This window comes from Myotis nattereri (genome assembly GCF_964212035.1).
Source record: "Myotis nattereri genome assembly, chromosome: 15".
Classification (NCBI taxonomy): domain Eukaryota; kingdom Metazoa; phylum Chordata; class Mammalia; order Chiroptera; family Vespertilionidae; genus Myotis; species Myotis nattereri.
This window is the reverse complement of record NC_138090.1, coordinates 25,934,759-25,957,046: the sequence shown is the minus strand read 5'-3', so window position 1 is coordinate 25,957,046 and position 22,288 is coordinate 25,934,759. Positions and strand designations below refer to the sequence as shown.

Sequence of the window (22,288 nt, the reverse complement as noted above, 5' to 3'; positions counted from 1 at the left end):
GTTTGGTTTCGGATGGGAGCCGGTGAGAACAAGATGGCAGCGTTGGTGTTGGGTCGGGAAAGAAGCACCAGGTCCCGGCAGAACTGGGCTGAATTAGCAGAAGGTGCTAGAGCCGCCAACTTCCCTTCACCATCCAGAGTGATTTCTGCAAAATCTAGGGTCTCTCTCCGCTTAGCCACATGTGCCAGAAAAGACCAGCCTGCCAAGGCGGCCGCTGACTTCGGACGACGGAGTTCGGGGACGGCAGGGGTGGGCAGTGGAGGCGGGCGCCGGGCAGAAGGAAGGGCGTCCTCCCAGCCCACGGCGCCGGCTCCAGCGCGGGGACCCCGGGCCCCGCTCACTTGGTGTTGTCGGAGTCGATGGTGTGGAAGAGACCCTCCAGCTCCGTCTCGTTGAGGACGCCATCCGCAAAGAAGAGCTGGAACTCTTCCAAGGACAGCTTCCCATCGTCTGCAAAGGGGGAAGGAGAGCAGCTGGCGTCTGAGCGACAGGACGTCCCCAAATCCAGACAATTCCCAAACCAACAGAGCAGTCCCGTCGGCGAATCCCAATCGGCCAGCGCACGCCAGTTCGCGGGGAATGACTGACTCACGCAGCCAATTCCCGAACCAGAGACCCACACCTATTGGAGATAATCCTCAAACCAACACACACAAGCAGCAGCTCGTCTGCGGGACTCACGCTGCAGGAATTCACCCAACAGCCAGCACCTGCCCCGCCAGGCACTGGCCTCGCATCGACCCGCCTGACCACCTGGGCCGGCACTGTTCACAGCCGCTCCACACCTACCACACCTGCAAGAGGGCCCGAGGGCGGGCAGTCTGATGGCCTCTCTCTCTCTCTCTCTCTCTCTCTCTCTCTCTCTCTCTCTCTCTCTCTCTCTCTCTCTCTCTCTCTCTCTCTCCCTCCCCCGTCCAGGTACCCAGATGATATCCCCACATTTAAATTACCTCCAGCGCCAGCACCCACATTCTGATTGGGGAGAAGAAAGACCCCTCGCCCTGTGCCCCATCCACTCGGCAAGCTTCAGCCCAAACCTTTGAAAGGGCTGATGTGTGACGGTTGCCAACAGTTGGCACGGAGTTCTCTCGGTGGCACAGATGCCGCCTTAAAGATGCCAAACCACGAGGAAAGGAGGTGCCTGGCCTGGGCCCAGCGCTGGCCCGCCCGCCCGCCCTGGGGCCGGGAGCTGTGGCTCTGGGATGCGGAGGGCGTGGGGCTCTGTAAGGGGCACCACAGCTGAGGCATGCCACCTGCCACCCACCCCCCTCCTCCCTCTCACCTCTGCTCTCACCCACAGCCCCCTGGCACAGCGTCTGGCAGGGAAGCTCTCTGAGCTGAGGGCAGAGGGGCCGCTGAGGGAGGGGCTCACAGCAGACCTGTGACTCCAGGAGAAACAGCCCTCAGTTTCCCCCTCGGCTCCTCCCACCCCGCTGCTCTCCACCCCTGCAGCCAGCAGCCCCTCAATGAGCCTGCTCTTCTTAAAGGAGCCATGCCTGTGGGCGGCAGTGGAGGTCAGGCAGGACGGCAGGCCTACGGCACGTCCCAGCCTCCAGCCCCCATGCAGACCCCCTCCCATGGCGTCCAGCCAGGCTGCCTCAAAGCCCAGCGAGCCCACCTGGCACCTGTGGGTGGACTAGGAAGAGATGCCCTTTCCTGGTTGGGGTGAGGGCCTTGCCCAGCGTCAGGGCACAGGGTTGTGACGGATGCAGGCTGGGTCTGAGGCTCCCGATTCCTTAGGCAGTGGCCCTCGTGCAGGGCACAGCTTGCCTATGTGAGCCCAGAGCGAAGGTGTTCTTACATCTTAAAGGCGCTGGAGTGCCCGTCTCTGCTCCCAGCAGCTCTGTGTGGGCTCAACGTAGGGCTAAAGGACAAGCTGGGGAGAGGGAGACCCTCACACTTGTCCTCACTTCCCTCCCCGTCATCAAGCTCAGGAGAGAGTAAGGACTAACTGTGAGCTGTGAGTGCTCGGAGCCTGGGGGTAAGGGCGGGGTCCCGGATGCCTCCGCCATCCAGGCTCAGGGTTCAGTGTCAAAGAGGGAGGATGAGTTTGTAACTTTCAAAACCTAAGAGTCCCCCCAACACTCCCGCTCAGAAGGCCCAGAACCCAGCCACGCACGATACCAGCTGTGAAATAAACTCTAAGCTGTGGGTCTTTGTCATCTGGCCAAGAGGAGACGTTCCCTGTCCTATTTGGCAAGATTGGTGATCAAGCCAGCAACCACAGCACAGAATCAGGGCAGACACACGGGGCTCTTACTGCGTAGTCACTCATTCAGTCCTCACCACACCCCATGGCACGGTAGCACCGTCACCCCCATTTCACAGACCTGTAAACCGAGGCACAGAGCCGTTAAGGGGCTTGTCCAGACCCCACAGCTGGGGCTCGAACCCAGGCCATCTGGCTCCTGAGGCCACGCTCTCACCCAACGTGGGGCAGGGTCTGGTGGCAAGAGCTCCAGCCACAGGGCGGCCTGGACACGCTGAGGTCAAGTCCGGGCTCAGTGGAAGGGAGCTGGGATTGCTTCGTGGTGTCTGCGTGGGCACAGCCGGGGGTCTCCCTGCCTCACCCGCTCCTGCCTGTCAGGTGCCCCGTTGTCTGCACTTGGGAGAGCGGCAGGGGGGCCCAGGCCTCCTGAGCACAAAGGCTCCCAGCTGACATTTATCTCGAAGGCCCCACCACCGCCCTAAGGAATCAGATCAGCCAATGAGGGAAGCACCCTCCCACCAGGCCCCGCCCATTAGACCAGCGGCCTGGCACCCCCGCCCAGCGGGCATTGGCAGGTGTCTCTCCCAATTAGCAGGAGCTCAGCCTCTAGTCAGTGACCTTTCAAATGCCAGGAGTCTGCATCCCTGCAGAGAGGCGCCGGCACCTGCGCCTGCCCTCCGGGCTCCACCCCCAGGCCGCCCCTCGGAGCCCTGCCGTCTCCATCTCTGTGAAGATCTCTGTCCTCAGAGCAGGACGGCTGGCCCGTGCTCCTGTGATCCGAGGGCCCATCCCTCCCAGCCTCAGCCTGAGCCCGCACTCCATCTTCCGCCCCCGCCCCCGGCATCTTATTCCGCTGGGTGCCAGGGGAGGGCCGCGTGCGCCTGTGATCAACAAGTGTGCGCACGAGCCTTTGTGTGTCTCTGGTCTACACCCACACTCACCCTACGTGCACACCGCGCCCATCCCCTGCCCACACGTTTTCAAACTGAGCCCGAACCCATCTGCCACCCCCCGCCCGCCTCAAGGGAGGACCTGCAGTCTGTCACTTGCCCTCGCCAAGCCTTGCTACTGTCAGCTGCGGCAAGGGGTACGGTGCTTCCTGTGCCAGTAGGAGCAGAGTGAAGACCAAAGGAGGAGGTCCATGAAAGCTCGGTGCCCGGAGGCTCAACGGCGTCGGCAGCCTGCCCCGCAGCGGGCACCTGTGCAGCACAGGAGGGAACCCAACACCTATGGACAAACCAAGGCTATTTCCACGGCGCGCGACGCTCCTCAGCTGTTCAGGGCTCGCTGCTTCCTCAGGGGCAGCCCTCTGCGCTGCGGGCTAGTTTCATCACCCCCACTACAGATGGGGAAACTGAGGCCAGAGAGTTTGGGGGCTGGCCTGAAGTTACAAAGCTGGGAAGTGGCTGAGCCAGGGCTTGCACCCGGGCAGTCTCTGTGACAGAGGAGGGGCCCCGCCCCCTTCCACAGGCTCCGCATCCCACACACCCTAACCCTGGTGACACCCCCACGGCCACTCCGCGGTGGCTGGGAAGACGCAAGGCCCCAAGGGGAGCAGCAGGCTGGGCCTGTACGGGGCCCGCAGGAGAGAAGTTGAGAGCCTACAGCTGTGCTCAGGGGCGGAACCACGGCCTCTGACTGGGAACAAGTAATGGCGAGGAAAGCCCAGCTGTGCCTGGAGACCAGGGTGCCACCCACCACGCACGGATGCACGGACAATCCCACATCCACTGGGAGACCACAGCCAGACACACTGCTACGCCCCAGGGCTGCACAGCCACACTCGCATCCATGTTCAGGCCCATCACCTAAATCCACAGGCACTTAGCAAGCACCTACTGTGTGCTGGGCGCCAGGCCCACGACAGGGACAAGCCTCTAACCCCCTCCTCTAATCTCTAACACTGTTCAGGCCACGATGCCACTGTCATTTCCTGAGCCCCACCGAAGCCCCCCATCTGTTTCCTTTCTCCTTGCTCCAGATGCAATTGCTCTGATGGTCCTTTGGTCCAAGAGGCCCGGGAGGGGCCATCACGCCCAGGGATGGGGTCAAGGGGTAGAGACCCCAGGCACTGACTTCCAGCCAGGCCTGCGCACCACCTCCTCCCACCCCCTCCCCAAGGCCTCAGGTTCCATCCCCAACACCATGGGGGGGGGGGAGGGCAGGGAGGGGGACAGGTCAACTCACAGGGGCAGGGAGAAAGGGGGTGCTGGGACCCAGGCTAGAGCTGCGGCCTTGAACTCCAGCCTACGACGGAGAGGGGCTGGGACTGATGCTCGGGGCCCTGAGGGGCAGGCACATCTGTTCCCACTTCCCCCAGCAGAGACCTCGGCCCTCAATCAGCTTGTTTCAGTAAATGAGCAAACACTGAGCACTGCTTAATTTTCCCTAAAACACCTATCCCACACCGCCCTGTATTTTCCCAATAGCCTAGGCAAGTAGACAGGTAAGTGTTATCACCCCACATTACAGACGGGGAGACTGAGGCCTGGAGAGGGACTGTGCCTTGGTAAAGCCATGTAGCGTCGCTGTGGGCCGGAGAATGACTGCAGTATTTATAGGAAGTTGTCCCGCTCTTTGCCACACCTGTGAGGTTCGGGCCTTGGGGAACCTGGTTATCCTCACACAGGTGGGAGCCTACCCAGCAATCAAGAGGGGAGCGTCAGGCGTTCTATGGCAAAGCAATGTGCTGCTCACACTGTCGGAGAGGCTGGGCTACCCTGGGCAGGTCACTTAACCTCTCTGAGCCACGACAGCGCTGATAGAACACGGGATGCAGCACCCACCGCACCAGGCAGCCGCGAGGAGGAAGTGTGCCCCGGCCTGTGAAGGGCCTAGAGCAGTGGTTCTCAACCTTCTGGCCCTTTAAATACAGTTCCTCATGTTGTGACCCAACCATAAAATTATTTTCGTTGCTACTCCATAACTGTAACGTTGCTACTGTGATGAATCGTAATGTAAATATCTGATATGCAGGATGGTCTTAGGCGACCCCTGTGAAAGGGTCGTTCGACCGCCAAAGGGGTCGCGACCCACAGGTTGAGAACCGCTGGCCTAGCGTGAGGCTGGGGGCTTCCTTACAGCGTGGCCCAGCCCAGCTGTGTAAGGGTTAAAGCACACCAAGCATTTACCACGGGCAGGACACCCTGGCATCAGACATCCCTTCACAGAATCCTCATGGCATCCCCGCTGTGTAGGAACTAGGGCGTCCCGTTGTACAGAGGGGAAACTGAGGCACCGAGCAGGACCAGGATTTGGCCTTCAGATTTCAGAGACCTGTACCCTTAACCTTTAGGTTCAAGGTGGCCCACTCCCCACCCCTGGTCCTTTCCCTTGAGGCGTCAGGACGGAGAGAACCAGGTCCTCATTCAGGGGCAGCATGGGAGGAAAACTCACCATTTTTGTCCGCGCGGCGGAAAATCTGCAGGGAAGAGAGATGGGTTGAGTCAGCCCTGAGCAGAGAGCAGGTGCCCTCCAGCGGCTCCTGAGCTGGAACAGATGTCCCCTCCCCCAGCAGGTGCCCTGGGAAACTGAGCCCCCACTTTCTCCCTCCCCGGGGAGGAGACCCGCCGGCTGGGATCCAGGGTGGGAGAGGGAGGGATGTTACAGGCAGAGGCCCTCCCAGCCACCCCAGCGGAAGCAGCCGCCCACGCTCCCTCTGTGCCGCCAGCCTGCCCACAGCCACGCTGACAGACACATGCACACGCGTGTGGACACTCTGGCTCACACTGTCCACATGCTTGGGGGTGCACTCCCAGCGCCACCGGTCCATGGGGCTTCACCCACTGTCGCACCCTGAGTTGCACAACCCGAATTTGTGTCCCGAGGACACAGCCACAGGCCTTGCAGCCTCAGGGCGCTCCAGGGAGGTTGGGTTAAGTCCGAACAGAGGCCTCTTCTAAAGGAACCTCCAGGCTTGGCCACTGGACCAGCCACAGGCAGGAGGGGCCTTTGGGCAGGGGAGCGAGTAGAAGCAGGTTGACAGGAGCTCAGGAAACCAGCTGCCACCTCAGGTAGGAAAGAGGAGCGGCCAGCCCACGCCCCCACCCCCACCCCCAGCCTGAGCTTGGAGACCAGATAACTCCTCCTCCTGGCATTTCGGGGCAGTAGCCCTGCTGATGGAAGGAGGGAGAGGTAGATCACACCTCAACCACCCACCTGGTGCGTCCCTGAGATAAAGGACAGAGGCCCCTGCAAGCTATGGGGCGGCATCCATTATCCACCCGAGGCTGTGACACACTGACACAGCAGCTCAGGAGTTCAGCCCCTTCCTTAGCTGAACCCTGATGCCAGGGTCCTGGGCAGGAAGGGGAGCACTCTCTGGCGCCCCTCAAAGCCTCAGCCCAGGGCCCACACTCCTGCTCCGAGGCTGGGTTCCACCCTCAGGTGCCAGCCGAGGGCCTGGGTGTTACTGAACACATGACCACCTGCTGTGGCTCCAGAGTCTGCACGAGCATGGAGCCCCCCCATCTGCTCATCACCCCATTTCACAGATGAGGACACGGAGGCTCAGAGCCCGCACGCAGTACTCCAGGACCCTGGGGCCCACCCCCTGGACTGTTAGAGGAGAGAATGGGAGGGGTCTGCACCCAGGGTCTGCGCCCCCCCCTTCCCTGCAGGGCGGGCCCAGGGCTTTCAGCTGCCAACTCTGCTGGGGTCTTGAGAGAGGGTCCGGGTGTGTTGGGCTGTGCATGTGTGTGTTTGGGAGCACCAGCACCAGGACCCCAAGCACTCCCAGCAAAGCTCCACCCTCCCCGCCCTGCCCAGCCTTCTCTGCCCAGAGCCAGCTGTGGGTTCCAGGAAAGGAGAGAGAAAATCCACTCGTGCTCACGTGCACAAGCGCGCACACACACACACACACACACACACACACACCCCTCCCAGAACACCCGCCCGCACTGCCAGGGGCCCTGGCTGGGACATGCACTCCCCATTGCGGTGCTGTCTATCTCTGGGGTACGGGGTGGGGAGGAAGCCCCTCCACCTCCGCCTGGCACCCCACCTCCCCATCCCCTGCCACCCACCCTACAGAATCTCCCTCCCATTTGGGGAGTGGGAGGCGGGAGCAGGCTTCCCCTGGGAAGGCAGTTTGGGTTCCAGAGAGGATGGGGGAGGGGTATCGGGGGAGGGGGAGGAATGGACAGGGGGACTCAGGGCGGCATGGGGGTGGTGATGGAGCTCAGAAAGGTCCGGACAGGGCTCCTGGGGGTGGTTCCAACTCTCTGGAAAGGAGAAGCGAAGACAGCGGTGGGGAGTGGGCTTTGCTGGCAAAGAGCGGGTGGCAGGCTGATAGGGGCTCAGGGTCTAGCGAGGAAGAGACCGGTGGTCTCAGGAAAGTAGCCACCCACGCAGGGACCAGGCTGGAGAGCAGGAGGGGGTTGGGGCGGTCAGGGGCTCCCGTCCTGGGAAGGAAGGGGGGTGAAGGATGATGTTCGGGCTGGGAAAAGATGGGGATTGGGCCAAGACAAAGTAGGGGGATGGTGGTCAGGTCGAGGGGGCTCCAGGATCCGGCTCCGAGAAGCTGAGGGAGGGGGTGCGTCCAGGTGGAGGGATGAGCCTGGACCTGGATGGAGACGATGGGAATGTGGAGGCGCTGGGGGCGCGCGCTCTGGGACGCAGAAGGGCCGGTACCTGCTCTGCGCTGCCGAGGGGGATGGGCAGGGGGTTCCCTGTTTAAGGAAGAGGGGGGCCAGCGGGTCCCGGCGGCGACGAAGGAGGGCGACGTTGGGGGTCTCCCCGTGGAAGGATGGGGGCTCGGGGTCCCGGCCCGCGCGTACTCACGTCCAGGATGACAGCGGTGCCCCCGCGCGGCGAGGCGGGGCCCGGGCAGGGGCCGGGGTCCACGGCGGGGTCCACGGCAAGGGCGTCAGGGGCGTCGGGGGCGTCGGGGACCAGCGGCACCCGGGGTTCCCCCATCCTGGCGCCCACCCAGCGCAGCAGCCCGCCCAGCGCCCGGCCCTGCGGCGGCGGCTCCCGGAGCAGCCTGTGCGCGCCGGCCCTGCACAGGCGCGCCGCCCGCTCGCACATCGCGCCGCGCCCGCCGCCGCCGCCGCCCGGAAGCCCGCCGACCCCCGCCTTCCCGCCGCGGCCCGCCCCCGCGCGACCCCCTCCCCGGCTCCGCCGCCGCCCGCGCCGCCCGCCCGCCCTCCCTCCCTCTGCCCCCGCGGCCGCGGCCAGCGCGGGGACGGGCCGGCGCCGGGGGACCGGGCGGGGACGGGCGTGCGCTCCGCCCGGACCCCGAGCCACGTGCCCTGTGTCCACCCCCCACTCCCAGCGGCCGGGCGCGGCGGCAGAAGGCTGCCCGCGGGGGTGCTGAACCCCGGCCTGGCCAGGGAGGAGGCTGCCCAGCAGTCGCGGGTTTGGTGGGGGTCTGGGTGCGGGGGTTTCTCCCCCCAAAAGTCTCCCGCTGCAACCCGGCCCCCCCCCCCCTCTGCCCCCATGTCCCCCTACTCGCTCCTCTGGGCGCCGCCTCAGGGGCCCGAGCGTGGTGTCCGACGAGACCCGAGCGCCCTCTGCTGGCTCCAGCTGCCGGACTCGGCGCCCACTCCCTGGGCTTCCACCGCCACTGCCAATTCAGGGGCACCCCCTTCCCTCCTGGGGGCACGAGGCTCCCGCAGACCTCTCCTCCCAGAACCAATCTTTTCCCAGAACACCCTCTTCCCCTCATTCCAAAGCTACGTGCTAGGCCCTGGGTCCCAACAATGGGCAAAAGGGATGGGAGTCTTGGCCTCCTGGAGCTTACAGCGGACTGGGCAGACAGATGCCGGACAGATTCCACCAATCAATGAACCATTAAAACGGAACTGCTAGGAAGTGGTGGGACCTTGGACCCTGAGCTGGTAATTTCCCTGGTGCCCATGGAGGGGTGTGTGTCAGAAAGTGCTTCCAAGAGGAGGTGATTCTCATGCTGAGGGAGTGGAAAGAAGAGGGAGGGTTCAAGAAAGGAGGAGAAAGTGGGCTGGAGGCCTGCCTGTGCAAAGGCCCTGTGGCAGGTGAAGGAGGCACGGTGAGCACGAGGGACTGACTGAAGGGTAACCATATGCTGCGCCCCATTCCTCACACACACCTCCCCTCCCCTTTCTAACACACTGCCGTCACATCTGCCACACTCGGGGCACCGTCCCTTGTCCCCCAACCCCCAGCACAAGGGCCTCCTCCCATAGGGCCCTGTGCTTGCCCCAGCTTAGAGCAGGCTCCTCGGCACCACGCTCTTCCCCAAGCACAGACGTCTCAGACCCATGAGTGGAGGCAGGTGCTGGTTTTATTTGGGACCTGATTTTGGAAGGAGCGAGCCTGGAGTCAGACCCCGATGGTCCCCGCTCACACTGGGTCCCCTTTCACCCCAAGTTGCAGGTCTGGGCCGTAGTTCCGGCCCTGAGCTCTGGTCTGAGTCTGTAGCCTGGGTTCCCCACTCTTCAACTGAGGAGCCTGTTGCATGAGCTCATGGCTACTCCTGTCTCCTGCCGGGAGAGGCCCCTTCCCTCAGGGGGCGTCTTGTGTCCAGCAGGGCTGTGGTGATCTCCCCTCCTCTTTAGGGCCTGGGTGTGAGGATGCCCGACCGAGGGCTAAGGCGGTTTCCTGGCCTCCTTTCTCAGCAGGGAGCTGGCCACGGCCAGGGCCCCGCCCTGCACAAACCGCACAAAGTTGTCCCCGGCCAGCGGCCCCACAGCGTACAGGCCCTCCTGCTGTGTGCTCTGGTAGGTGAAGGGCTCCACGTCGATGGGGTTCCTCTTGGCGCTCAGAGGCTGGTCAGGGTCCATGGCGAGGTGGGCGCCTGCCCCCGGGAGGAAGGAGAGGTCGGGGTGGGAGCCGATGAGGACCAGCACCAGGGAGAGGCCGAAGACCTTGTGGAGGCCCTGGGGGTCCTGGAACAGCGCCTGGCGGTCCTCCTTGAAGAGCAGCAGCTGGTGCTCGGGGAGGCTGCGGTAGCCCTCGTAGGGGCTGGGCGACAGGATGGACTGCTCGCGCATCATCTGGTGCACCTTGTGGTACTCCGGGTACAGCATCTTGGGCAGCTGGTTGAAGACCAGGCCCGGGTCGTCCACGGGCCGGCGGAAGGCGTGGATCACGGGGATGTTGTAGTGGCGCGCGTAGAGCACCGCGTCGGCCGCCGACAGCCCAGCGCCGATGATGAGGACCGGGTCCGAATCTGGGGTCACTGTGCCCGCCCTGATGGCCACCTCCAGGGCCGACAGCTCATGGTGGACGAAGGGCAGGGTCTCCCCGGGGATGCCCAGCCGGGCCGGACTGTCCGACGTGCCTGTGGCCAGGACCACGTTGTGGGCGCACAGGGAGAAGGGCTGCTGGCCCTGGTCCTCGGCGGTCAGGAAGCCGCTCACCTGGAAGAGGGGGCTGGGGTCTTGGGCCCCAGAACCACTGGGCTCGGGGATCCCCCACTCCACAGCCGTGACCACGGCGCCGGACACAAAGCTTTGGCCCAGACCCTTCTTGTTCACGTAGTCCCTGTAGTAATGAGCGATGTCCCCGGCTGTGGCGCGGCTGTTACGGAGACCTCTGGGGGGAAGGACACGGAAGGGTGAGTGACAGAGAGGGCACTGGGGTCGGGGCTCGATCAGGTGGGACAGGGCTGGCATCAGGCCCTGCAGCCGACTACGGCTGTGCCACCCTCCAGCCTTAAGGCTTGGCCAAGGGGCTTAGTCTCTCTGGAGCCTCAGTCGCCTCTTCTGTAAAATGGAGCCGATAGAGCATCTTATTAGGGTGGGGCTGGGTGTGGCCTCTGAAGGCAGATGGCCTGCGTCCGTACCCTGACCTGCCACTGGTGAGCTACTTCCTCAAACTCTCTGCCTCAGTTTCCTCATTGCAAAATGAGGGTGACCATGGCGACAGCACCTATTTCGTGCCATTGTTGAGAGGATTACATGATGATACAAACGAAGAGCTTAGAAGAGAACCTGACAGGCAGTAAGGGCCACGTGAGGGTCGGCGGCTGTTATTACCGCTAAGGACTAAGTAATACCATACACACGTGTGGTAGGAGTCCATTTTTATAAAGTTCAGAAACAGCCACAACTAATCTGTGGAGTTACAGGTCAACACAGTGGTTGTCCTCGGGGCGGGGAGCTAGGGGGTATTGGGAGGGGTCCGAGGGGGTTCTGGGGAGAAGGGATCTATTTCCTGAGTATGGGTGGCTGGGCACAGGTGTGTCCACTGGGAAATTCCGTCCGCCTGTACACATGTGCACACATGTGGGTTGTGCACGTTTCTATACGCATATATATTTCAGTAAACAAGTTGACTTAAAAAATAACCATGTGAAGCACTTGGCCTAGTCCCCAGCAGGGACTAGGATTATTATCGCCACCATCATCACTGTCACCACCTCCTCTGGGGCAAGGGCCGCAGGCCAGTGTGGCTGGTGTGGAGCGGTGGCTCCTCTCAGCGCCTCCGTGTTTCTACCTGCGAGCCCTCAGGGGGTCCCTTCCCGCCTGTGGACTCACTGTGAGAGATGAACTCACTCAGCTGGAGTCCCGAGTGACAGCCGGCACATCCCCCAAGGCCACTCCGGCCCCCCAGCTCCCAGTCGGCTCCTAAAACTGGAATCCGGGATTGACTCCCTCTCCGGTTCAAAGCACTGTCCTCAGATGATGCTACCTTGGTGTTCCTTACAGAAATGGCACATTCGAAGGAATGGAAGCTCCATGACTGGTCAGTGGCTTAGGAATGGGGCAGCCCTGGGGGCAGGGAGGGCATCTGCCTGCTTTTTTTGGCTCAGCCATCTAAGCACTAGGCCCTGCACGTAGATGCTTCCCCTCCCTGGGGAACATTCCGTGGCCATGTAAAAGGATGGCTGCAAGGGCTGTGATCGCCACGTGAGATGCTCACACAGTGTTAAATTTTGAAAGTGGGTTATGAGAGGAAATGCCTACAAGTGAAATTTAAGTTCCTGTCTGTTAAAACATCACTGTGTGCTAGATGTTTTCCTAGCAGATGAATCCTGGAAGCCTGGGTGCCTGCTGGGTGGGAGTGACGTGTGCCCTGTCACAGCCCTGAGGGTGGAGGAAAGCAGGCAGACACCTCACAGCGGGGATCCTCTGCCTGGACCGCTGGGCAGCCCTATGCCTCCCGCCCTAGGAATGCATTTACTCAGTGATTTAACTTTCTCCAGGGCGGTCAGAGGTGTGCAGTCTGGGCTTTAGGAGAGGAAACAAGATGGGAGGAAAATATGCCGAGATGTGGCAGCAATGGACAGAAGTATGGGGTTGGGCGACTTGTTCCTTTCTGTTTTCAGTTTTCTGTAGGGTGGTTGTGCTTCTAATACAAGAGCATTAAAAAAAATAATAATAATCTATATATATAAAAGCCTAAGGGACAGAATGACCAAACGACCAAACAACTGGCAGACTGGTTGCTCTCATGTGCACTGACCACCAGGGGGCAGACACTCAATGCAGGAGCTGCCCCTCTCATGGTCAGTGTGCTCCCACAGCCAACCTCCCATGGTCCCACCCCCACCCCCAACCCCTCGTCGGCCCACCCCAAACAGCCTCGATTGCTGGCCAGGCCGAGGGACCCCACCAGTGCATGAATACATGCACCAGGCCTCTAGTAATAAGCAAAGGAGTGCAGCCTTTTAGCTGACCTAGAAGCAAGGAGACTGTTCCACGCCAGGCTCAGAATTGTGGGAGGGGCAGCAGGGAGGCCTGAGGATTGGGGAGGGGGGGGGCAGGGTGTGGGAGCAAGGGAGGCTGTCTCCTTGGAGACTGGGATGCTATAGGAAGGCCAAGTCAGGGGGTCATGGGAGAGGGGGAGGGAGCACTGGACAAGGAGGCCCGGGGTGAACCTGGTGCTGCAGACCCCGGCCTGTGGATCCTACACAAGTCCCTTCCCATCAGCGCCTCGGTCTCCCACCCAAGCGCCTGGAGGAAGAGGAGGGCAGATGAGAGGATCCTTGGAGCCCCTTTAGCTCAGGCTCCTGGGCTGGTGTGGGGGGTGGGCCTGGGTCTCCCTGCCCACATGGGCTTCCAGGGCTGCCTCACCTGCGCTTCCGGCGCATCCAGTCCTTGACTTCCAGGTCCGGGAGCCCCATCCACTGGCCTTGGCTCAGGGTCACCATGGAGCCTTCAATGGACTGTGTGGGAAAAGGGTCCTTTGGTCCAGACCTCTGCTAGCCCCCAACCCACTTGGGCTGGAGGACATGGGGCCTGAGCTCACTGGGAAAGGGAGGAGGGGGAGGAGGGGGAGGGGGAGGAGGGGGAGGAGGGGGAGGGGGAGGAGAGGGAGGAGGGGGAAGCTAATAGGAAAGCTGGGAAATGGAAGAGTCCTAACCCTGACTTAGGGAGGGAGTCTCCCCAAGACCTCGGTAGATTCGCCCCAGATCGCCTCGCACCCTCCTGGTCCCACTTACATGCCAGGCTCCCCCAGGCGGGTTCCGGCCCAGGACCACGTGGGGGATGGCTCGCTCCTTCTGGAGCTTCCAGGTGAGGACAGACTCCATGTTCCCCCCAAAGTCTGTGTCTGGGCGCAGGAGGGCGTCAAAGAGCAGGGCCACAGGGCTCTGGCACCGGCCTTCGAGGCCCTCAGACAGGTAATCCAGGTCCTGGAAGGGAGCGAGCGGCACGGGTCAGGGGCCACCAGGGGAAGGGCCGGCTCTGCATTCCCATCCTCGCATCAGGGTGGCCGGGGAAGTGGGGATGCTGCCTCTCGAGGGCACGTTAAGGGGTCTGACGAGTCCCGCAGCTGCCCTTTGCCTGTGTCTCTCAGATGCGCATGAGTAGGAACACTTTCTCTGCACATCATACTGAGGAGCTAGCCTCCTGTTGTGAGAAAGAGCTTTGAAAAATGCCGATCTACACCAACCATCAGCTTACTTCCTCATCCACCAGCTCGAGTGGCAGGTGACCTGGAGGATGGATGCTGCCTGAAGGGGGCGAGGGTGGGGGTGTGGTAATGTGTGGCCTCCAGGAAAGGCAAGCAGCCAGGAGGGGGCTCTGTAAGCCCCGCTGGGCAGGAGGCAGGAGAAGTGGGAAGCCTGGGGCAGGTTTCTCAGCCTGCACTCCTGGCACTGGGGCTGGATCACGCGTTAGAGTGGGCGCTGCCCTGTGTGTTGTGGGATGTTTAACAGCATCCCTGGCCTCCAGCCTCTAAGCCAGGGGTAGCATCCCTCCAGCTGTGACAACTGGCATTGTCTACAGGTATTGCACAAAATCGCCTCCCGTTTAGGCCCAGTGGTCTAGGGGCGGAGACAGCTGATGTGGCATTTGTGGGTCTCGAAGAATAGCCCTGGTTTCTTTCAGTTTCCACGGCTGATTTTTGTGGCCTCTCATGTTCCGGGTTTGGGCTTGTGTCTAACAAATGCTTACTTTGGTGTTTGCCCTGGGAAAGCTGGGAGAGTTTCCCCAGAGGGGTGTGTCACCCCCCCCACCCCCCCACCCCCCACCCCCACCCTGCTCTAGCCCACCTGGTCCAGGATGGAGACCCCCGGGGCCTCGGAGAGCTTCCTCTGCAGCAGGGGGTGTGGGTGGACGGCATCGGGCTTCACGTAGGGGGTGTAGCCGGAGAGCAGGTAGGACAAGCAGATGCCGGAGGGACCATTGCCTGGGGAGAGAGGGATGGAAGGTCACTGCTGCCTCGGGCTTTCGTCTCGATCTGCCTTGTTCACTGAATCACTCTTCATTCATAAAAATGACACATTTATTAAGCCCTTGTCATGTGCCAGGCACCGTGCACACTGACAGTAACAAGTCATAGCAATTGCTGAGAGCCTGCTAGGTGCCGATAGTAGTGCTGTTAGGGGCAGTGCTACTTAAGTAACAATAAAGTGGTAATAGCCGCTGGAATTCATTCAGTGCTTACTGTGTGCCAAGCTTTGTGTTAAGGGATTTTAATAATAAAATAACGATATACTGACAGATGCTGCTGCTGCTGTACCAAGTCCCTGAAGTGCCTGCATTCTTCCACTGAGCTCTCCCAATGACTTCGGCGCGAGGTACACGCTACTCTTTTCCTCCTTTTATACAGAAGGAAGCTGGGGCCCAGAGATGTTAATTAACTTGCCTGTGGCCACACAGCAACACCACCCAGAGTCTGAGATAACTAAGAACTAGTTCTGTCTGGTTGGTCAGAAGACAAGTGAGTCATTGTAGTGCTGACTGCTGCATGCTCAGGGCTGGGGGGTGGGCCCCAGGGCCTTGGATGCTCAGGAGGGGAGCTAAGCCACCGTGGGCCTCCTGCCCCCAAGTCTGAATGAGCCTCACAGCTTATCTGTGGAATTTCTTGGGCAATTACCTCAAGACATTGCTTCTATTCTTATCTTCCCCTCTTTCTTTATCTTGCACTATGCAGAACAGTGCCCAGATGTAGAACACTATGAAAGGACAGACCGCATGGAATGGCTGATGCTCAACTGCTTTGACTTACAAAAAGGAACACATTTCATGGAGTTCAACCTGACGTCTGCATGGCGAGGGGCCACCTGTCCTCCGTGCTTGCAGACCTGAGGACAGGACTACACGCTTCGGCTGTGCCCCCCCTCACTCAGCACCCAGCCTGGTGCCAGGTACGGGAGAGCACAGGACAACACAGACTGAGGACCGAGCCCCCACCCCTCGCTGCCCTTGCCTTGCAGGGTCTTTGAAGGATTACATGGAATGATACCGCATAAGTTGTAAGCATAGCCCAGCCGGCGTGGCTCAGTGGTTGAGCGTCGACCTGTGAGCCAGGAGATCATAGTTCAATTCCCCGTCGGGGCATATGCTTAGGCTGTGGGCTCAGTCCCCAGTGTGGGGCCTGCAGGAGGCAGCTTATCAATGATTCTCTCATTGTTGATATATATCTCTCCCTTTCCCTTTCCCTTTCTCTCTGAAATCAATAAAGATAGATATATATTTAAATTGTAAGCATAGCACTGGGCACAGAGTGAATGCTGAGTGGTGAATTTTAAAGACAACAAAAAAATGAATGAATAAATAAGTAAATAAAGGCCTGGGCTGGCCCTGCCTGCCTCCTGACCACTGATACTGGAGGCCCCTGGAAAGCTCAGGGCAGCCCCTCCCCTGTCCAGGGCAACACTCACCGATAATGATGACCTTGAGGGGCTCTGAGCTGCTGGCACCCAGGTGGTCCTTCCTCCAGTTGCTCATGGCTGCAGCTGATGGGGGGCTTGGCGCTGGCAGCTGACCTGGAGGCACAGGGAAGGAGGGGCCACTGGGTGAGCGTTGGGTGTCATGTGGTCCCTTCCCACCTGTAGTATAGGTGTCCTCCTGTGGCCCTCAGGGTCAGGTCCAAGTCCTCCCAGAGGATATAAAATTGCCAGTCTCTCTCCCGTTTTGCTCCCTCACACCTGCTCCATTCCAGCCAGGCCCTTTCCCCTCCCCCAATTCTTCAGGGTCACCTCTGCCTCTCTGAGCCTCAGTCCACTCTCCCCATCTCACCAATGGGGCCGTAACAATACCCGAAGCCTATTATTCACCCTCCTTGAGGCCCCCTCTGCCCAGCCTGAGGGCCAGCCGCGCACAGCACTTCCGTGCCGGCCATAGCGCCAGCCTGCAATCCAGCTACAGGTCTTGGTGTAGGCTGGTGGACTTTGGAGCCATCACCTGGCCCTAGCAAGGCACTTCCTAGCTGGTGACCACGGCCCATTTCTGGACTTCCCTGGGTCTGTTTCCTCATCAATAAAATGGGCTGTTGGGGACATAGTGAGGTCATGTATGTGAAAAAATCTGCCACTAGGGAAAGACCTGAGCTCACTGCCTACCCTAGGGGCTGGGCCTGGAGGTGGGGGAACTTTGGAAGCGTAGAGTAATTTGGTTTGGGGAAAATGCCTATAATCCTGAACATTTCTGGAGCATCAGCGCCCCCTGCAGGCCACAGACTAAAATCACTCAACAGGACCCAAACCCAGTTCTTCGGGTTGTAGGTGCTGGAGAGTCCAGATCCACTTCACATCCCCCAACCCCTCTAACAGGGCCCCGCCTTACCCACTGTCCAGCAGCCCTGCCGTCCTGAGGGCCACAGGCAACATCCAGGTGAGTGTGTGAGGAATGGGTGGGCGTTTGGCACTTGCTATCTACTGGGTATTTAGCAGAATTTTCTCAAGTCCTCCTCACACTAACCAGATGCAGGAAGTACTGTCAAGGCTACCGTCCCGTGTAACAGGTGTGTAAACAAGGGCGTAGAGAGTTCGCACAAGTGTCTCAGTGTCTTGCAGCAGCGTTTTCAACCAGGGCTAACTGTGCCCAGGCTTTGCCTGTGACCATGCCTGTCCCCAGGTATGACCCAGGGCTCCTCGCCTCATCTTGGGCCTCGGGCCGGGGACAACCACCCTCTCCTGTTGGGGTGAGCCTCCTGTCCCCCAGCATCTCCCTGGGGAGACAAAAGGTAGCACCCAGCTGACACTGGGGTGCACGGTCTCCATGCCTGGTTCCCTGTGTGCCCGAGGAGAGGATTTGAGGCGCATCACTGCCACTCATAACAACAACAGGCTACCATTCCTGTATGTCTATGGAGTGGCTTGGTGCCAAGTATGTTGTAAACACTGTGTCCATTCACTAATTGAATCCTTATTTAACTGGGCTGTTATAAGTACTCTTACAATCACTCCCATATGACAGATGGGGAAACTGAGGCCCAGCAAGCTTCCTACAGCCTGTACGGTGTTGCCAGGAGTTCTGCCCTGGCTTGCACGGGCCCAGCTGGCTGGAGCCCAGGCCACCTCTTTGCAGAGTGCAGTGTGACAGGGTGTGGCAGCTCCTGCCAGAGGCCCTTCCCCGCCTGGAAGTGTAGCACACGCGCCCGTCCCTGCCCGCCCTACTGCTCTGTCCCTGCGCTGGTGCTGGGGAGGGAGCCGGGGGGCCGCGTTCCCAGGTGGGTGGGCAGGTTTCTCAGTAACCACCGCGGCCCTGGAGAACAGGGCGGTCGCTCCCAGAGCTCTCCTCTCACTCTCCTGGTGCCTCCAAACAGCCCTGGGCACCGCCCCCGGTCGTCACTGTCCCGGGAGTAACAGCAGAGCGGACACCTGTGTCCTTGCTAAATGCTCCCTGTGCTTGAACTCCTTCAAGCCTCACAGTAACTGCTTTGCAGATGAGAAAACAGGCTTGGGGAGGTGAGGCTATGCCCCTGAGGTCCCAGAGCCTGTGGGTGACGGAGCTCGAGTTTGATCCCAGAGGGCTGAGACCACCTAGTCCCCCCATGTCCCCCCAAATGAGTATGCGAACCTGCTCCGAGCCCCCTGGCACGCCCACGCAGGCCACCGCTCACCACCTCTGTCTCTGAATCCTCCCAGCACCAGTGAGGAGCTGACGACCCCTATCACCCGCCCGGGAGGCGCAGGGGCCCGGGTACCCCCAGGGCTTTGGACTCCAACCCCAGTGCTCACTCCCAGAAGCTTCTGGATGTCATGCACTTGAGGTCACCGCCCAGGGCCGACCGGAAGGGTCATTTCCTGTGCAGCGACACGGCCGTCCCGGAGACCTGAGCAGCGTCCAGTTCCCATAACCTCGGAGGAAGGCACACCGCCAACGCACAGCTGCCAGTTTTCCTGTTTCCATTCTTTTCACGCTTCCTAGCGTGTGGAGCCAGGCAGGCAGCGTTTAATGTTAACTTTTTGTTTCAGCCCCTCTGGCTGAAGAGGGCAGGTGTCATCTAAAAAAAGTTCACATTGCCCTGGCCGGTTGGCTCAGTGGAGAGAGTGTCGGCCTGCGGACCAAAGGGCACGTGCCCAGGTTGCAGGCTCCTCCCCGGCCTGGGCCCTGGTTGGGGCTCATGCAGGAGGCAACCAATGGATGTGTTTCTCTCACATCGATGTTTCTCCCTGTCTTTCCCTCTCTCTCTTCCACTCTCCCTTAAAATCAATGGGAAAATATCCTCGGGTGAGGAGCAACAAAAAAATAAATAAATAAGCATGTAAAAAGTTAACATTAAAAACGGATTCAAAATCACCAAAGCAGAGAAGCATCAACAAAGCGGAAATCAACGCCCTTTCAGAGAGTGTTTCCCGTAGGCTTGCAACACCGTCCTTCCCAGTCACTGACTTCAAGCGGCTCCGAGGCCCTGGGACGCCTGCGTGGCTGCGTGGATTGGGCGCCTCTGGTGGCCTGGAGCCCCGACACCTGGACCCACAGCAGCCTCTCCAGGTGGGTTTTTTAACCAGAGGGAGGCCGGAGGTCAGGAGGAAGGAGGTGGCTTGCCTAGGCCGCCCAGGGGTGTCTGAGACAGGCCCACGCGCACAAATCCAGCCCCTGGATACCTGTCAGTGCCACCAAGCAGGTGACATGAGCTGTGGGCGGGGGGATGAAGAGGCGCTCTGTGGCCGAGCCTCTCCCACCTGGAGGCCCCAGAGCTCCGAGGTCCCCAGGCTTCCTGATCTCAGCCCCTCCCTCCTCCTCCCTGAGAAGCCAAGGCCCTGGGGCCCGGGCCGTGCTCGGGCACCAGGGGTGAGGTGGGGGGGGGGGGTGCTGCCCCACTTGAACAGGAGAGGCGGGACCCCAGGGGAAGCACCCAGTCTGGCTTCAAGACCCAGTGGCCTCGAGACACTGGGCAGCATGCCTGGAGTTAGCCACACCCCTCTCTCTCTCCTGCCAAGAGCAGCATCACATGGGCAGGGTGAGCTCCGACTGTGGGCAGCAGGGCAGTTGTCCTGCTGAGGTTGCCAGGCACCTGGAGGTGGGCATGGCCAGGAGGAGGAAACTGGCGGTGGGGGGAGAAGCATGCAGACTGGGAAGCCAGGGTGGACCTCCTCTCAGGACCACCTGGGAGCTCCCTTGCCTGGCTCCAGGGCCCTGCTGGCCACCCCTGCCCAGGACAACTACCATGTCCCACCCCCATGCCTTGTCCAGCCCACTCACCTGACCTACAGGGGACCAGGGAGACTGCTGAGCCTGGTCTGGTCCTGGTCTGGTCGGATACTAGGAGAGCCCGCGAGGGAAGAAGCTCATTACCCTTTAGGGATCCGAGAGGCTGTGAAAGGCCAGGGCAAGCCAGGGTATTTCAAGAGGCGGGTGGTGGGCGGGGCCAGGAAAATCACTTTCATAAGCGTGAGTCAGCAGGGGCCCCTGGATGAATGAACTTGGCAGTCATCCTGCCTGCCCCAGGGCCAGCCTTAAAGGGGTCCCCCCACAGGGCTGTCTGTGTGGCAGAGGGACTTGGGGTGACCAGGCTGCCCCCTACCCCACTCCACCCTAGGGGCTCAGTGAGTGAATGGAGGAACCAGGGACGCTGAATGAGCCAACCTGCAGTTCCCTTAGGGAGCAGGAGAGGATCTGCACCTTTAAGTGGAGAAAGACTTCCCTTCCTTCACTCCCCCTGGCTCCATGGTGTCTCCACTCTGGCCCCCACCCCCAAAACACCCTCTGGCACCAAGCTGCCCAGCTGAGAACCCGGCTCTGCCACTTCCTGGTCAAGCTGCCTCAGTTTCCTCATCTGAAAAATGGGGTCAAGTAACAGAGTGTTCCACTTGGGGTGGGGGTGGCATTTAAATGACCTCATCCTGGGTTACCCCGCCTAAAACGTGAAGCCTGCTCCCTGGTTCTTATTTTTTTCCTGAGCGCGTAGCAGTGCACACCTCCCATTTTGCTGATTCTTACTTATTTTCTTGTCTCGCTCCCCAAACCAGGATGTGGTTCTGTGTGGGGAGGGAAGTGTAACTGTCTGTTTTATCCCATGTCTCCAATAGTGCTCAGCACACAGTCGGCGCTCCAGAGGAAGGAAGGGATGGAGTTGGGACGGGATTTGGCCCATGGACCTCAGTGTGCGGATTAGCTGTTATTTTCTTGTCCATGTGATTGTCCCCCATGTGACTCTCTCTCATCGGGGGACTTCCCTGCCAGCCCTGCCAGGGATGGGCGTGGTGACAAGTGGGGCACCAACTTGCATGTGAAACTTAAGGGGTGCCCAAAGCACTGAGAGATCAAGAAAATGTCTTAATGCAATTTTTTTAAAAAAAATCAAAATTAATGCAAAAAATCTAGGGTAAACAAAATACTAAAATTTCGAATGAAGACGGGCTGTGCCAGGGCTGCGCTGAGCCACAGGGAGGCCTGATGCAGAGAATCAGAACACTGCTGCTGTCTTTGTTTAGATTCCGAGCGGTTCTCAACCTGGGGGTCACGACCCCTCTGGGGGTCAAACGACCCTTTCACAGGGGTCACCCAAATACATCCTGCATATCAGATATTTACATTATGATTCATAACAGTAGCAACATTACAGTTATGAAGTAGCAACAAAAATAATTTTATGGTTGCGGGTCACCACAACATGAGGAACTGTATTAAAGGGTTGCGGCATTAGGAAGGTTGAGAACCACTGGTTTAGAACTTTGCCATTTTACTCACCCTGCATTTGGCATTATTTTTTCTTTTAAAAATATTGCATGAACGCATTGTGTGCCTCGATTTTTGGAGTGCTGTGTGCCCCTTGCAGTTTGTGCCAGAGGTGATCTCTCTCCCAGTCCTGGCACCAGGTCTGACTGCAGGGCTCCTTTCAGGGACAAAGGGTGGGGCACCTCAGAGAATGAGAGACCTGCTGGGACCTGCAAAGAGAGAGGGAGTGAGGGAGAGAGAGAGAGAAGCGGAGTGCTGGCACAGGGCGGGGCTGGGGAGCACCCAGAGGGCTTGGGGGCAGCATGAGCTGCTGGGGTGAGGAGGGTCCTGGGTTTAGGGAGGAGGTCAGGCACAGTTGGGTTCATGGCCAAGGGCCCCAGGGGCTGGGGAGATGAGTAGGGAGGTGGGCAGCACAGGGCCAGCCCTGCCCTCGGCCCCACTCTTCTGCCTGCCTGTCCCCTGGGTGCTCCTGGGAATTGCTGTGTGTCAGGACTCACCCTCAGAAGGGCCCAGCACTTGGTTTAATGCTCTGTTGTCATCACCTTAAAATCCTTAAGAATTTTTGAACAAGCAATCCCACATTTTCATTTTGCTCTGTGCCCCACAAATTGCATGACTGGTCCAGGCTGGGCATCAGTGACCCCTGGGGTCATGTAGCATGTAGAGTGGGGTAGAGGAAGCCACTGCTCCAGGCCTCAGCACTGCTGCAGGTGTGCTGTGTGACCTTGGGCTGGCGGTCTACCTCTCTGGGTCTCTGGTCCAACCATGGCCTTGTTACCAACACTCTTTGACACTCTGAACC

At 60.1% G+C, this 22,288-nt stretch overlaps 2 protein-coding genes across 2 annotated transcripts in view; both read right to left on the bottom strand.

The window, feature by feature from the left end:
* Nucleotides 1-8,270, bottom strand: part of NECAB2 (N-terminal EF-hand calcium binding protein 2) — a 32,564-nt gene extending 24,294 nt beyond the window's left edge. The window contains exons 1-3 of the mRNA XM_081108115.1: nucleotides 7,991-8,270; nucleotides 5,606-5,630; nucleotides 342-450 (exon numbers count right to left, since the gene is read on the bottom strand). Of these exons, the coding sequence (XP_080964241.1) occupies nucleotides 342-450; nucleotides 5,606-5,630; nucleotides 7,991-8,236 (380 nt within the window). The 5' untranslated portion in view covers nucleotides 8,237-8,270. The remainder of the gene's footprint in view (nucleotides 1-341; nucleotides 451-5,605; nucleotides 5,631-7,990) is intronic.
* A 1,182-nt stretch (nucleotides 8,271-9,452) lies between these two features.
* Nucleotides 9,453-20,120, bottom strand: OSGIN1 (oxidative stress induced growth inhibitor 1). The gene is made up of 6 exons (XM_081107448.1): nucleotides 20,011-20,120; nucleotides 16,242-16,346; nucleotides 14,628-14,764; nucleotides 13,575-13,766; nucleotides 13,207-13,298; nucleotides 9,453-10,723 (listed from the first exon to the last, which is right to left on the bottom strand). Exons 2-6 carry the CDS (start codon nucleotides 16,306-16,308, stop codon nucleotides 9,775-9,777), a joined length of 1,437 nt encoding a protein of 478 aa, XP_080963574.1. The 5' UTR covers nucleotides 16,309-16,346; nucleotides 20,011-20,120; the 3' UTR covers nucleotides 9,453-9,774.
* Between the last annotated feature and the right edge of the window lie 2,168 nt (nucleotides 20,121-22,288).

Bases quoted from the DNA above. Each gene is read 5' to 3' on its own strand.
- OSGIN1 (XM_081107448.1), bottom strand. From the start codon at position 16,308: ATGAGCAACTGGAGGAAGGACCACCTGGGTGCCAGCAGCTCAGAGCCC. The intron at 14,765-16,241 runs GTGAGTGTTGCC...CTCTCTCCCCAG, and splicing joins CCTCAAGGTCATCATTATCG to GCAATGGTCCCTCCGGCATC. The intron at 13,299-13,574 runs GTAAGTGGGACC...TTTCCCACACAG, and splicing joins CGCCTGGGGGAGCCTGGCAT to TCCATTGAAGGCTCCATGGT.